Source organism: Hyperolius riggenbachi, chromosome 2 (genome assembly GCF_040937935.1).
Source record: "Hyperolius riggenbachi isolate aHypRig1 chromosome 2, aHypRig1.pri, whole genome shotgun sequence".
Classification (NCBI taxonomy): domain Eukaryota; kingdom Metazoa; phylum Chordata; class Amphibia; order Anura; family Hyperoliidae; genus Hyperolius; species Hyperolius riggenbachi.
In genome coordinates this window covers 156,876,386-156,893,182 of record NC_090647.1, presented here as the reverse complement: position 1 = coordinate 156,893,182, position 16,797 = coordinate 156,876,386, and the positions used below count along the sequence as shown (strand labels likewise).

General features: G+C 43.8%; 1 protein-coding gene across 3 annotated transcripts in view; it reads right to left on the bottom strand.

Annotated features, from left to right (window-relative positions):
* Nucleotides 1-16,797, bottom strand: part of HTR2A (5-hydroxytryptamine receptor 2A) — a 197,535-nt gene that overhangs the window by 69,293 nt on the left and 111,445 nt on the right. For 2 of the 3 annotated variants that reach the window (XM_068265209.1, XM_068265210.1), the window contains 3 exons: nt 15,473-15,552; nt 10,385-10,612; nt 9,272-10,039 (listed from right to left, as the gene is read on the bottom strand). In XM_068265209.1, coding sequence (XP_068121310.1) covers nt 9,272-9,725 — 454 coding nt within the window. In that variant the 5' untranslated portion in view covers nt 9,726-10,039; nt 10,385-10,612; nt 15,473-15,552. The remainder of the gene's footprint in view (nt 1-9,271; nt 10,040-10,384; nt 10,613-15,472; nt 15,553-16,797) is intronic. The other variant, XM_068265211.1, reaches the window with a different exon arrangement.

Genomic DNA, 16,797 nt, shown 5'->3' with positions numbered 1-16,797 from the left:
CTAGACACAATTTATGTTTGAGCTCTCTTTAGATTTCTCTCCAATAACAAAGAACTTGCTAGCAGGGATGGCCAAAGACTGTTTGACTGTTGACTGTTCATATTTTACCGCAAATTTTCAAGCCCCCTTTCTTCTTTGCAAAAACAGCTCCAGCTCAGTCAGATTAGATGGACAGCGTTTGTGAACAGCAGTTTTCAGATCTTGCCACAGATTCTCGATTGGATTTAGATCTGGACTTTGACTGGGCCATTTTAACACATGGATATGTTTTGTTTTAAACCATTCCATTGTTGCCCTGGCTTTATGTTTAGGGTCATTGTCCTGCTGGAAGGTTAACCTCCGCCCCAGTCTCAAGTCTTTTGCAGTCTCCAAGAGGTTTTCTTCCAAGATTGCCCTGTATTTGGCTCCATCCATCTTCCCATCAACTCTGACCAGCTTCCCTGTCCCTGCTGAAGAAAAGCACCCCCAGAGCATGATGCTGCCACCACCATATTTGACAGTGGGGATGGTGTGTTCAGAGTGATGTGCAGTGTTAGTTTTCCACCACACATAGCGTATTGCATTTTGGCCAAAAAGTTCCATTTTGGTCTCATCTGACCAGAGCACCTTTTTCCACATGTTTACTGTGGCCCCCACATGGCTTGTGGCAAACTGACAACAGGGCTTCTTATGATTTTCTGTTAACAATGGCTTTCTTCTTGCTACTCTTCCATAAAGGCCAACTTTGTGCAGTGCACGACTAATAGTTGTCCTATAGACAAATTCCCCCACCTGAGCTGTAGATCTCTGCAGCTCATTCAGAGTCACCATGGGCATCTTGACTGCATTTCTGATCAGCGCTCTCCTTGTTCGGCCTGTGAGTTTAGGTGGACGGCCTTGTCTTGGTAGGTTTACAGTTGTGCCATACTCCTTCCATTTCTGAATGATCGCTTGAACAGTGCTCCGTGGGATGTTCAAGGCTTTGGAAATCTTTTTGTAGCCTAAGCTTGCTTAAAATTTCTCAATAACTTGATCCCTGACCTGTCTTGGACCTGTCTGGTGTGTTCTTTGGACTTCATGGTGTTGTTGCTCCCAATATTCTCTTAGACAACCTCTGAGGCCGTCACAGAGCAGCTGTATTTGTACTGACATTATATTACACACAGGTGCACTCAATTTAGTCATTAGCACTCATCAGGCAATGTCTATGGGCAACTGACTGCACTCAGACCCAAGGGGACTGAATAATTATGCACACCCCACTTTGCAGTTATTTATTTGTAAAAAAATGTTTGGAATCATGTATGATTTCCGTTCCACTTCTCACGTGTACACCACTTTGTGGAATTCCAATAAAATTGATTCATGTTTGTGGCAGTAATATGACAAAATGTGGAAAACTTCAAGGGGGCCGAATACTTTTGCAAACCACTGTAAGTGGTTAATAGCAAAGCCCCCATCCATGCCAGAATCACTAAATTTGCATATGTTAAAGAGAACAGTGGGAATAAGAGGAAAACATGATTTTCATAATGACCTTGCATTTTTCATGAAAATTGATTTTAAAGTCCTTCTGCTGCATCTATTGTCACACAGGGCAGGCCACCCCTGCCACAGCTTTTTTTTTGTTACCAGGGGACGCACACAGCATCATCAGAGGGACACACTGCGGGACGTGATTGTCAGGGGACAGGAAGAGTGCCGGCAAGGGAACCCCCACGCTAGCGACACTGCAGATGAGTAATAGTAATTACTGGACGAGCCTGACTCGTCCTTACCAATTCCAGCTATTTCTTATAGGACCAGTCAGGCTTGTCCTTAATGCTAAGAAGGTTAAATGAACCCCCAAATGCCACCATGAGTCCCCCCACAGGGCGTCAATGGCTCCACCTCCTCCGGGGCACCGGAGGTGGGAAAAAGCACCTCGTCCATGGACTGGACAAGGGCTCTTGGGGAGAGGGGAAAGCTTGACTGCCCATCTTCCAAGCCCCCCCCCCCCCCCTACCATGTACTTCATTTTTTTTTATTATTTTAACTTTAAATTTACTTTGACAAATATCTGCAAACATAACATGGTTTAATCATTAATGAATAGTAGTGAATATGGGTATCAAGAAAATCTACATTGGCCATTAAAATGCAAAACTTCTTTAAATGTGTACTTTCATAAGGCAAAAATCAGAGGCCACCTATACTACTTTAGAGGAGGAGGCATTCAGTGCTGATTTCTGCCGTACTCACTGAAAAATAAATATCCTATGATGATCACTTATACGAAGACTGATTGTGGAAAAGGTTACACAAGAAACATATATTAAGCATATACATTAATAACACAGCTTCTTTTACCGTCCACATAATGATTTGATTTGGGGGTATGTGGTCAATTTGATCTGAATTAATCTAGAACAGTTTTAGGCATAGGCAAACTAATCAGTTCCCTGGAACACTACTGGATGCATGGAAAAAACTCCCTTTTGTGTGAAATTATCATACATGGTGGTTTTATGATGGAAGAGCAGGGTTAAAGGTGTCGTGTAAATACAAAATATTGATGACCAATGATGACCCCTGATACTGACGATTCCCGTTGGTCTTTTGCAGCCCACTAGTCACCAGGCGGTGTAGAAGCGACCGAGTGGCAGCGATGGACGGCGGGACACGTATTACGTCACGGCGGTGATCTAAATGGGCGACGCGGATGTGGCGACTAGCCTAGAGAGAACGGAGAGTGTCCATTCTCATAGGCTTTCATTGGAAACATTGTCCGGTCTGGGAAAATGTGCCAAGTTGGGCCTCTGCTTTCCAGCTTGTGTTCGGCAGCAAGTGGATCAGTGTTTTTTTAACAAGAGGTGGATCCTATTTGTAACGTAGGATCTGTTTCCTGCAGTTAAGCGGAGCTTAAAAAACGTCCCGACCATGTACATTTTTTAGGCAAGTGTGAACTGTCCTTTACAGTTTGAGAACTGCATCTGGCCAAGTACTAATTTTTACTCTTTATATAATAGCTTATTTTGCCAATAATACCATTTATTACATCTCTCTCTCTCTCTATACTGTATATATATATTAGCAAGCTGCACTTGGTGTCTATACCACTAATTTACGTAGGTTCTGTTGGTTGTGGGGGTAGGATTCCAGGACTGTTATAGTATTATAACTGAGCACCCTTATTTATCATAATTATTTATCATCATTTACAAAAGTAAGCCTTTCCTAAGAAATGGATGAAACATCCATTCATCCATTGCGATGAGTAAAATATGGAGAGTTTGGGAAACAGCAAAAAGGAAAATTACTACAAACAACACAATGGATGAGACAAATATACTATACTAGCCGACCCGTGGCGTAGCATACGCCGCATAAGGGGGTAGCGGGCAGGAAGGGGGTATGGGGCAAAGCGGCGGGGAGGGGAGGTCGGACCCCCCCTCCTGCACCTGGGCCCCCTATGTGCGCTCTCCCTCCAGCTTAAGCTCAGCAGGACCCCCCCTCCCTCACCTGGGTCCCCCATGTGCGCTGCTCCTCCTGCTTAAGCTCAGCAGAAACCCCTTCCCTCCATCACCTGGTTTCCCCATGTGCGCTACCTCTCCAGCTTAAGCTCAGCAGAACCCCCCCTCCCTCACCTGGGTCCCCCATGTGCGCTCCCTCTCCAGCTTAAGCTCAGCAGGACCCCCCCTCCCTCACCTGGGTCCTCCATGTGCGCTCCCTCTCCAGCTTAAGCTCAGCAGAACCCCCCCCCTCACCTGGGTCCCCCATGTGCGCTTCCCCTGCAGCTTAAGCTCAGCAGGAACCCCCCCCCCACCTGGGTCCCCCCATATGTGCTCCCCCTCCAGCTTAATCTCAGCAGGACCCCCCCTCCCTCACCTGAGTCCCCCATGTGCGCTCCCCCTCCAGCTTAAGCTCAGCAGGAACCCGCTGCCTCACCTGGGTCCCCCATGTGCGCTCTGCCTCCAGCTTAAGCTCAGCAGAACACCCCCCTCACCTGGGTCCCCCATGTGCGTTCCCCCTGCAGCTTAAAGGGGAACTAAAGAGAGAGGTATATGGAGGCTGTCATGTTTATTTCCTTTTAGACAATACCAGTTGCCTGGCAGCCCTGCTGATCCTCTGCCTCTAATACTATTAGCCATAGCCCCTGAACAAGCATGCAGCAGATCAGGTGTTTCAGTGGTTCAGACTTATAAGTCTGATCTGACAAGACTAGCTGCATGCTTGTTTCTGGTTTTAATCAGATACTACTGCAGAGAAATAGACCAGCAGGGCTACCAGGCAACTGGTAGTGATTAAAAGGAAATAAACATGACAGCCTCCATATACCTCTCTCTTCAGTTCCCCTTTAAGCTCAGCAGCAGCAGCTGCTATTGGTAAGAGGGCGGGGATGACTCACCTCTTCCGCGTTCCAGCGTGCGTTCCACTGTTCCTGCAATGCCGCCCACTGTATTGTAAGTGGACGGCATTGCAGGAAGTGATGACAGTGGAACGCACGCTGGAACGCAGAAGAGGTGATTAATCCCCGCCCGCTGCCTCTTACTAATAGCGGTGGCTGCTGCTGAACTTAAGCTAGAGGGGGATCACAGATGGGTGACCCAGGTGAGAGAGGGGGGGTCCGACCCCCCTCCCCGCTACTGTGCCCAATACCCCCTTCCTGCCTGCTACCCCCTCCAGCTCGGCGGCAAGTCTAAGACCGCCCCTGGGGGCAGGGCGCTACTTCTTCTTCTTGCTTGGACCAGCCCCTTCTTCTTGCTTGGACTGGCCTTGGGGGCAGGGTGCTACTTCTTCTTCTTGCTTAAAGGTTGAGGCACTTACTCTATTATATATATAGATGCTGTGAGAGGCCTAAAGGTGCATACACACATGCAATTTTGGTTGACCAATCACTGACCAATTTAACCACCCACCTCCTTGTAGTGCGACAGACCTCGAATACTATGAACAGAATGTGTAGGTCAATTTTCATCCTACATAGAAGAGGTAAAACTGCACAATAATTAGGCAATTAAAATTGGATGCACATGCCAGGCCTTAGTGACTCGCCCACCTGCACGTAATTGGTGGAATTTCCCTGCTCTTCCTTTCCCGTTCATCTGTGTGAACCGGAAGAGACACACGCGTGGATTGGCGTCCAGAGATGACGTGGCATCTTCAATCATTTGCATTACAAGGAAGTACATGTATGCTTTACACTATAAAGAGGGACAGAAGTTGGGGCTTATTGTCCTAGAACAGTGATCTGCAAACTTGGCTCTCCAGCTGTTAAGGAACTACAAGTCCCACGATGCATTGCAGGAGTCTGACAGCCACAGTCATGATTCATAAAGGCAGATGCATTGCAGGACTTGTAGCTCCTTAACAGCTGGAGAGCCAAGTTTGCAGATCACTGTCCTAGAAGAAGCACCACTAAGTTGGGTGCGAAACGATTGTCGATGTCGACCTCTGTACATCTTGTTTATTCCTCTCTCTCCTATGTGGATGTTGTCACTGGCTTACTCTGTTCTAAAGATGTTCGATTAAAGTATTGGCTTTTTATATGGATGTGAGTTTCAACTCAGCCTCAATAAACCAGATAAAGCAGCGATGTGATTTTACTAGTTTATATTAAATTGATAGGTTTTCATAACTTATAGTGAAGACTCTTAACCTCTTGAGGACTGCAGTGCTAAACGTCCCTAGTGACCAGGCCATTTTCAGTAAAATGTGCCACTGCAGCTTTAAGACTAAGCTGCAGATCCGCACAACTCAGCACACAAGTGATTCCCCCCCCCCTCCTTTTCTCCCCACCAACAGAGCTCTCTGTTGGTGGGGTCTGATCGCCCCCAGATTGTTTATTTTTTTTTAAACAAATATTTTTGTTTCTGTTTTTATTGAAAAAAAGTATGTCCCTTTAACAATATTCCCTCCCTCCCCACAGCCAGCCAATTGTGCCGATCGGCTGTCATAGGCTTCTGCCTATGAGAGTCGATCGCTCTCCAGTGTCCCAGGGTGACAGCCGTGTCACACGGCTGTCCCCAGTACATCGCTGCTGCCGATCGCAGCGCTGTACACGTAAATAGTCTAACAGCTCGGAGACTGAAGGCGTGCGCGTGATCTCCTGCAAAACAGAGCCCGAGGACTTTACGCCAATCGGCGTTAGGTGGACCTGGAGCTGCCGCCGCGGCCACGCTCAATGGCGTGACGCGGTCGGCAAGAGGTTAACAAGGAAGTAAAGAAAACTATATTTTTTTGAGTTTTAGAGATCTATATCCAAAACTGGTTGAAAATGTAAGATTTTTCTCGCAATGGCCTTAACACATTTTAAATATGAAATCATCCAAATGATTGGTTAGTACATTGTATAACTTCTGTGTCTTATGTGACACTACCTACAGAAATGAAACAATTTAAGGACAGTCTACCAGCAGGGGGAGCTCTGGCGCTTCCTAACATCATTAGAATGACTTCTAACACACATTGGCACGTTTACATAACATGTTGGTGTATTTATGTGAGCTATAAATATATAAATACTTTCATATGTATAATTTTATACTAAAAAAGTTTTACTATTATGTAATGTCGTAATTAATATGTCAAATAAATTACATGTTGTTTATACTCATAATTTGAAGTAATAACTGGTTCCTTGGCAAAGCAAAAACTACAGAAAACTGATCAATTAGTATAGCTTCTATTGCTTCAATATTTGTCAAGCAATATAATGCATATTAAGCTGCAGTGTGAAAGTAAATTGGGTTTCCAGACACTGGATTCCCTAATGATCCCTGCTTGCACACAGTTTGACATCACTTTGACATTGCAAATTAACTTCCTGATGATATTGATTGCCCCAATTCCAAGCTGCGTACAAGCCGGAAGTAATATCACATTGACCATTTTCTAAGAATAACCAATCTACATGTCAAAACACAAAAGCATATTCACTTATTTGCCAAAGCTAGATCAAATCTTGGCAAATACACTATCTGTAGGGAGTTTGTATGTTCTCCACGTGTCTGCATTAATTTCCTCCAGGCATTCTGGTTTCCCCCCATTTCCAAAAACATACAGATAGGTTAATTGGCTTCCCCATTAAAGGGAACCAGAGAGGATGAAGAAAAGCTTTTATACATACCTGGGGCTTCCTCCAGCCCCATACGCCTGGATCGCTCCCACACCTCCATCCTCCACTGCCTGGATCCGCCGGTACCGGGTCCCGTCATTGCCGCGAGTCGGCCAATCGGCCGGCGGACGCGGCCAATTCTCCGCATCACAGGGGGCTCCCTCCATACAGGTACGCGTGTGGCTGCTTACTGCGCAGCTGCATGCGTACGGGTATGGAGGGAGCCCCTGTGATGCGGACAATTGGCCGCGTCCACCGGAAGTGACGGGCCCGGTACCGGCGGATCCAGGAAGCGGAGGATGGCGGCGTGGGAGCGATCCGGGCTTATGGGGCTGGAAGAAGCCCCAGGTATGTATAAAATCTTTTTTCTATTTTACCAAACCATTCCTCTCTGGTTTCCTTTAAAATAATAAGTTAATTGGCTTTAAAGTGAACCTGAAGTGAAAGGAATATTGAGGGATATAATACGTTTAATCATAGACCTTGAACAAGCATGCACACCAGATGTTTCTGACAAAAATCTGACAAGATTAGCAGGATGCTTGTTTCAGGTGTGTGATTCAGACACCACTGCAGCCAAAGAGATCAGCAGGACTGTCAGGTAACTGGTATTGTTGTAAAGCAAATCAATATGGCAGGCTCCATATTCCTCTTTAAAGAACAAGAGACACCCATGCTAACCTAGAAATAAAAAACACATATATAAGTAGATAAATACTACGTCTACTTACATAACAGATGTATTGTGCTATCCACGTAGTGATTCCTTTGAATTTTAGAAAGGAAAAGCAGAAATTCGTATTCTAGGCAGTGGCCATCTTGCCAAGCTAATGCTGACATTATATCCTCCCTGACTCTTGTTTCCCCCCCTCCCTTCTCTTGCTCATTGTGTATTGATTAGCTGCCCTCCTCCCAGAGTCTTTTATTTATTTACACATCCAATCACTGAGTCACCTCAGCCTTGCTTGTAAATACTAGTGATCAGCTAGGCAGGGAAATATATGGAAGAGGAGGAATATATTATAGATAAAAAGAACTCCCAGCATTCAAAAGAACTCCCAGCATTCAACTTTTTGGCACTGTTTGGCACTAGGGCAAGTGCTCCTAAAGTATGTGATAACTCTAAACCATAACAGCAGAACATTTTTGAATATAGGATTAGCATCTTTATCACTTAATACACTCAGACCAGTTGCTGTTGAAATTTGATTTTTATGGTGACAATACCACTTTAAAGGGATACTTAAAGGGGTTATGTGGATATTTTTAAGACTAGCTGCATGCTTGTTTCTGGTGTTATTCAGATACTACTGCAAAGAAATAGACCAGCAGGGCTGCCAGGCAACTGGTATTGATTAAAAGGAAATAAATATGGCAGCCTCCTTATACCTCTTACTTCAGTTCCCCTTTAACTGGCGGCGGGGAACGGAGGATCGTAGAGGACAGCGCAGAACAGGACAGCTGCAGGGGGCTGGTAGAAGTCCCCAGTGAGTGTCAGTTTTTGTTTTTAAAAATATCCACAGAACCCCTTTAAGAACAAAAAAAAAAAGCAGTTTTAACTTACCTGGGGCTTCTTGCAGTCTCCTGCAGTCATCCTGTGTCGGCAAGGCAGGCTGGTCGTGGCCAGTGGGAGGCTACTGCGCATGCATGGGCTCCCAAGCCACACATACCCTGATTGCGCTCTGGTCATTGAGAGTGTTCTAAGCATGTGCAGTAGTGATTTTCCCATCCAAGGCATACTGCAAAACACTGCCTGCCGGGTAGGGATGAGCAGGCGCATGGCTGGCCAGCTTTTAGGGGGTCGCCGCTGCTTCCTGGAGAGTCGTGCACGGATTGCACAGGCACAGGATGACTGTAGGGTGCTGCAAGAAGACCCAGGGGTGCAAGTTCCCGCATGATTGATTAGATCGTTTGGGAGATTGTACTTGTTAATGGGCAGCTTTAGACTAGAGCTTCTCTGAGGAACAGTTAGTGACATGACTAAATACACTATGTAAAATGGCTGCAGAAGATGTCGGCACTAAATAAATTTGGAATATTACTATTTATCTATGTCTGTCTTTATGTACCGGTTTCCTTTTATAAAGTAAAAAAAACAACAACAAAAAAGTAATTGAACTATGTATGGAAACAGTGTGATATTTGCAGATGCCGAGAAGCTGCTATAAGCAAACACTGGTAGTTTGTACTACTTACCATAAAGTATGTTTAACATGGAGATGGGCATGACCAGAAAGCCTATAAGCATGTCAGCGATGGCAAGGGACATAAGAAAATAATTAGTGGCATTCTGAAGCTTCTTCTCCAGAGACACAGCCATGATCACTAATATATTCCCAGCAATGGTGAGCACAATGACAGTGATTGTCAGCAGAGCTGGCCAGTTCTTCTCCAAGTTGAAAGAACTTCCTCCAGGAGCGAGATGAGTTGAGTTTTCCGAACCTTGGGTCCAGTTAAAATCATCTGATGTATCATTAGCTCCTCCTGCTCCGAGATCAGCGCTGTAGAATTTCCTGCCATGGCTCAGCTGGAACAGAGAGCTTCTGGTGATATTCACAAACTTCTCTTTGTCAAGAATATCCATATTTAAACCTGAGTCCTGCAGAGAAACGATCTGAAAGAACAGAAGGGGGTATCTTTTCTCCAGCATTGGTATGTGATTTTAATCCACAACAGACATATTCATAATAACTGGCCCTGAGTTCCACCGATGACTCCTTGGTACTTCTCCTTCGGACTTGGATTTTGTAAGATCCAGGGGCTCCTTCCCATACTTACACACTCTAACATCATTTTCTTCGACTCCTTTTAAATTCAGTCATCAGATTGCAGAGAAATCCAGTCGGAGATTCCAGAAAGTTATTTTGATGTTAAATGAAGTGACCATAAACTTTCCCATCAGTCACAGTCATCCCAAGCTATAATCTTTCTCTCTTCGTTTCGGTCTTGTACCTCCAGGAGTATCTGGGGAAAAAACAAGTGGCAGTTTAAGTTATTGCAGGATGACTGTATAATCTTTGTGACAGCGTTTCAATTCCAATATAGCTTTCTTTATGTGAATCTTTACAGCTGACATGTAATCAATAAGGGGAAAAAGTCATTAATAACTGATGGGTTGATATATCGCTCATCAGTTGTGAACACACTTTACAGCCTCCAGTGGACTTTAAATATTGATTTTGTTTAAGCACTGTACTTAACATCTGCGAAAGAGGCAGATTAACAAAAGACACAGCGCTAGGATAGCTAAGTGAATATCACCACTCCACTAAACAGAAAAGAACAAAGAGGATATAGTTGGTCACTTACAGTTGTTGAAGGATGAGAATTCCATGTCAGTTCTGCAGTCTGTCTCCTTAATATGCTCTGAGTATCCTCTGTGATTCTTCCAAACGATGTTATGCTTTTCACATGATCCTCTCAAATTGAAAGCAGTTCTTGCAATAAGGGACTTGTTTACCCTCTTCTGATCTGCTTAGCTCACTGGCTTTCCAACTATACATTGTAGAGAAAAACTACAGATGATCATCCAAATGCCTAGAGAAAAATAAATAAATATCCAATGTTGCTTTTAATTAAAACTCCCTTGGCAGCAAGCTCTTTTACCAGAAAGAGCAGTCTGTGCAATGAGATTACATAGTGAGTTTACCAGGAATGTCATGCCTTGCAGAGTGCCTGGTTCAGTCTCTCAGACCTCCCACTACAAGCCATGTCATAAACTGCTAGGAAGCAACAGCATGCAGATAACTGGCAATAATGATCCGTGAGCCCTCCTCAACCTGTCTCTTTTCATCGCAGTGCAACAATGGCTTGTCTTGTGGCGGAGAAATTTCAGCTCATAATAGACCCCCACAGTGCAATGACACATAAATATTCTGTACAAAGGTGATTTCCCTAATGCATTGCAATGTCTGTGTTATAACTGTGGTTTTTAGCTGTTTATAAAGTATGAATATTTATCTATTTGTCAGTCTTTCTCTCTGCCTATCTCAACCCATTCCCTGTGAAGCTTTCATTGTCTGTTTGGTGGATTTGTGCCAGATATCATTGTTATTGGTGACCTCTCTTTCTGATTACTATATAGAAGAATTTTTACTCCACTCTGATACTATGATTGATTTATACTGCATGCGTGGAGCTTTGGGATTTTTCAATCTAGGGTATTATTTTCCCTTTTTTGCTTGCACCATTTTGCACTATATATTTATAAATATTGTACAAGATTTTTGTAAGCTGTGCACACATGTATACCTTGTAGAGATTGCCTAATTATATTTAATTGCTGGATTCAGGGAGGGTACATTGTGAATTTTTGGTCCTCAAAAGGTTTAGCGCTGATCCTGGTGGATTAGTGGTGCATTTAAAAATCCATATTTATATTTTTTATGTGCATTTTTTTTCCCAAGATGAAGCTTATTGATTGGTTCTTGTGAGGGCCACACAGGCAACATAAGGGTTCCTTCACACTGAACACGTGGTGTGTTACATCACATTCCAATGCAAATATGAAAGCCTTAGAATGGGCAAAGAAACTTAGGCCCGGTTCACATTAGCGTTAAAAAACCGGATCGGAATGGATGCGAATGGATCCAAGGTTAACCTATGGATCCATTCACATCCATCCATTCCAATGGATCTGTTCCGCACAACGATCCGCTGAACGGACCGCAAGTTTCCTCCTGCAGCAATTTTTCGCTTAGCCCAGCGGAATGGAAACCGATTCTGAAGCCCTGCATTGGGGGCAATGAGAAAACGGAATGTGTCTTCACACTAGTGAAGAAACTGACCATTCTAAGGGGCAAAATCCACTTTGGAGGTGAAGGTATGGGGCGATATGGGGAAATGAAACGGAAGCAGCGGTAGGCAAACGGAGTGAAAACGGATCCGATCGACCAGTTTTCAAATCCGTTTTCAAGGAACCGTTTGCCATTTAACACAACTGTTAAATGGCCTATTGGCCTTCCACTCTTCCCCATTGCAGATTCGGATTATTAAGCCCACACACATACATTCAAAATAGCCATGGCCAGATTTTGTCACAGGATGAAGCTGAAAAACGGCTCACCCTGCATCTGCTGCAAGTCAAAAATGGCAGCTGAATTACCTCTTTTTCTTTTCTAATTTGAGTGCCCAAATTAGTCACTGAGTGCAGCTCTAGCATTAATTCTTATTACAGCCTATGGTGTCACCCAAATCATAGGCGCAGATATGCACCTAAATATGCTGTCTCCCCCCCCCCCCCCCCCCCACACACACACGCACATACACTCTTTTTACTGTTGGTAAAGAACTTGCTTTGGGCAATATACAGTATTATCCCAGTAAGCTCTCTCCTCCCTATTCAATTATACATTTCACCCCCTTAGAAATGATTCATCCAATCAAGAACTCTTCACCTGTTCAGAGCAGTAAAAAGTCTCTATCAACCAAGCCCCACCGGCTTCTTTAAACACCTGGGAGCCTCTCTTACTAAGGAGACCCCAAATGCCTGTATTTATTTACTTCAGGACCAAAGCAATTTTCACATATCAACACTGCTCCTATTCATTCGCCAATAACTTTACTACTAATAATCACACCTTAATGTGTGATTTTTTGATATATTTGATATATTGCTGGCCAGCTTCCCTGCGCCCTGCACACTTTCTTGGCAGTTGGACGGAGCAACTGCCATTCACTAAGTGCTTTTGAAAATAAACAAAATCCTGAGAATCCCCCATGAGGAAATGGCCTAGTCCAAAACATGTTGGTTCTGTCAGATTTTTACTACCGACTGTAAGGCCTGGTGCACACCAGAGGAGTTTTTCTGAGCGTTTTGAGTTTTTAAATTTGCTGCTAATATTATCCTATGTGTCTATGCACACTGGAGCAATGAGGTTTTGTAAAAAAAAACCCATAGCATTCCATTGGGAAGAGCTTTTGAAACCTCTAGTGCCCAAACGCTAGAGGTTTCAAAAGCTCCTCCCAATGTAATGCTATGGGGTTTTTTTTTTTACAAAACCTCATTGCTCCAGTGTGCATAGCTCAGTGCCTCTGTGACTGGTGTTCCCAGTCAGCGCTTACTTATACCCCCGACGGAGCTAATTAGAGGACTATTAACCAATAGTAAATCTCCTTAGTGGATGTGTCCAAAAGGGGCCATCACACCTGGGGCGCACATGAGTGACATCATGCACGTGTGTATTAGTGTCCTGGAAGTGGTGTGAGCCATATTAAAAGAGGGCAGTGTACCCTTAGTGAAATTTTTTTTTTTTTGCACCGCAAACGCATACAAAATAATGATATGCGAAATGTCATAGCTCATTTTACTCTGAAAGAAATGTACTTCTTATTTGTATGTGTTTACTTGTATTTTAAATTTTATGGTTTTCGCAATTGTGGTCCTTTAAATGTTACCACATATGTCTCTTGCAGTTTTGCTCAAACCTTCCCAAGTTTGATCATAATTTTGAAAACCACTTTTTTATGCTGGATTGAGTTTGTCTATACCTATTTTTTATGTGACATACTGTATGTCAAGCTTTAAGACCCACCAAAATGTATTCTATAACTCTTCACAGTTAAAATGATACCACACGTGGCTCATTTAGTAACAAACTGGTGGTGTACTCTCCAGAAATACACTGTAAGTATATATATATATATATATATATATATATATATATATATATATATATATATATATATATATATATATATATATATATACACATGTCCTGTGGCCATTAAGTGGTTTTTAAATAAGTATAGGGTAATTCTCATTGGCCAACTAGCAGACGAATGGGGAGCCCCAGCAGAAGCTTTAACCACTTGCCGACCAGTGGATTTTACACTGATCGGTGCTGCGTGGGCTCTACAGCCCGCAGCACCGATCAGGAGTCCAGCAGGGCGATCAGACTACCCCCCTTTTTTCCCCACTAGGGGGATGTCCTGCTGGGGGGGTCTGATCGCCGCCGGCCATCTGCGTTTTGCGGGGGGGGGGGCTTCTCAAAGCCCCCCTCCGCAGCCATTTCTGCCCTCCCGCTCCTTACCTCCCTCCCTCCCTCCCTCTGTAATGCGCAGGACGGAGTTCCGTCCTGCGCATTGTAGGATAGGCTTCAGCCTATCATATGCCGGCGATCCCCGGCCAATCAGAGGCCGGGGATCGCCGATCTGCCTGACGGCGCTGCTGCGCAGCAGCGCCGTATGATGTAAACAGCGGGGATTTCTTCCCCGCCTGTTTACATTTTGCCTGGAGAGCTGCGATCGGCGGCTCTCCGGCTGTTCACGGAGACACCCTCCGTGAACTGACATGGAAAGGCCGCTCGATCGAGCGGCCGTTTCCATGGTAACCCGCAGACGACCAGTTTACGCCAATCGGCGTTAGCTGGTCGTCAAGAGGTTAAAGATGCTTTTGCTGGGGCTACATGGTTAGACAAAGAAGAGGAGATCAGTGGGGAGTGACAATGCTGCAGGGCCTGGAATGCTTTGGTAGTGCCGGGTAAGTAATTGGAAGAGATCGAGGCATGTGCTTCCCCCGGGGAATGAGGTAGCAGTGCTGTGGTGCTGAAGGACAGTGCCATAGTACAAATACCTCGCTCCACATTGCTCAGCATCGCAGGACAGAGAAGCATTACTCAGGTGAATAGCTAGTATTCGCATGAGTTATGCTCTTTTTGCTCGGACATGGCTCAGCTGAAGCCAGCAATTAAATTTGACGGTAGATCCTGAGCGATGTGAGATAAGAAGCTTGCACGTTAGGAGCTTCTTATCACCTTGAATTGCATATGGCCCAAAGACTCTATAAAGAAAATGTATTGCATCTGCTTTGATTCAATTTACAAGTGCATTTCCATTGCAAACCAGTTGCTGCAGAGTGATGACTGCCTCCTGTTTATGGGTACGTTTATTCTCCATGTAGAGGCAACAGTAAGACATTTTGGAACAATGTATCATCATCGGTCATGTTTGGTGATTTATTTTATCTTGCGTAATCTGCTCAATTGTAGTAACGTAGCATAACTGTGATCACTGCAATCCTCATAAGCTCCTTTTGTGCCCAGAAGGGATGTCTGCTTCAAACTAGTTTGACAAAATACCCAATCCATGCTTTTGGACAGTGAAGAAACTCATGACTAGTAAATAATCTTCTGGCGTATTAGCAGGCATTAAGAAAGTATGTCACAGCAATACAGCAAGCTGAAGAGTTTTCTATTGTATACAAAGAGCAATAGATGCTTGTAACGTGTGTTTCTAATTACGGTAGATACACTTGCAAGTTATACCATTTGTAAACACACAACACTGACTTTAGAATGGCTTCTGAACTGTGACAGTTGTGCGTGCACAATGACTGTAGAACACTAAAATTACAGACTGAATAGCAGCAAGGTTATAATTGAATGGATTCTTAAGTACCTAATATAATAGAACAAGGATTGCCTTGAAACTGCTCTTCTTGATTAAAGTGGACCTGAACTCAGAACTTCTTCTCTGCTCTAAAAGATAAGCAACAGCATTATAACCTTTAAACAAAAACATTTCTTTGTTATTGGCTAGTGTTAGAAAAAAGGTTAGGTTATTGTAAAATATCAGTTACTGATAGTGTACTATCAGAATTAACTAGTAGGATATTGGTAATTTTACCGATATTCAGTAGCCACAGACCACACTACATGAGTTATGCTGCCCCACTTGGTAGGTGAAAGGATGTTATTTTTGCCAAGCTTGTTACTGACAGGACAGTGGGGAATGGGGACAGCATTTTTTACAAGACGGAGGTACTTTGATAGCCATAAATGTTGTAGGGATTGCTAGGGGGCAAATGAGAGGTGTTAAGGTGACCACACCCATTGTGCACGTATGATCAGGGATCACTACCACTTGGAGGAAGGAAATCCTGGAGAGGGCTGGAAGACATTTTCAATGAAGTAGTTAGAATGGGGTTTGCAAGGCATGACGTTCTTGTTTCCTTATAGTGTTTTTCTCTATTTTATAGTACTTTACTATCTTTCTATTCTATAGGTTCACTGAGGTTTGGTACACTGCAGAGGTGCAGAGAGATCTCGAAGTCTACACTGATCCGTACAATAGTTGTCACCATTTACAAAGCATATCAATAGAATCTGATCTGCAGCATGACCTGTGTTGACGAGTATAAGCATGGCCAGTCTCTTACTTACTTGTGAAACATAATTAAGGTAAGGTTTCAGTAAAGGGAAGTTACTATTTATTTAAGCAACATTTTAACTACATGGATGTTTTTTCTACACACAAACTTTGTCTAAACTATGTTTCTTGATAATTATGCAGAAACCTTATATTTCACTTTGTTCAGCAACGTGCATCACATCTTATTTTGTTTTTGCACATTTGTTTTCACTTTATTCATCATTTTTTAAAATTATGTGCACACCCCCCCACCCCCTTCCCCCTTTCCTCCCTCAGGCCTTTTAACTCCTGCTCCCTCATGCTGATTGATCTTCTGTGGTACCTAAGCCTGGCTGCTGAGATCTGCTTGAACCATACAGAACAGACTTCCTGTCTCAAAGTGAATACTGAGATGGGTGTACTTGTTGCATTTTGAAGAGTTATTTCATACGCAACCCATTAGTATGCAGTGCTCTTTGCAGACTGTAGCTTTCTCTTACCTTGTCTTTGTTGCTTTCTTCTATCAAGATTCCTCGGAAAGCTTGTCTAAGCTTTGTGTACATATTTTTATTACCTATTAAATGTTAACCTAT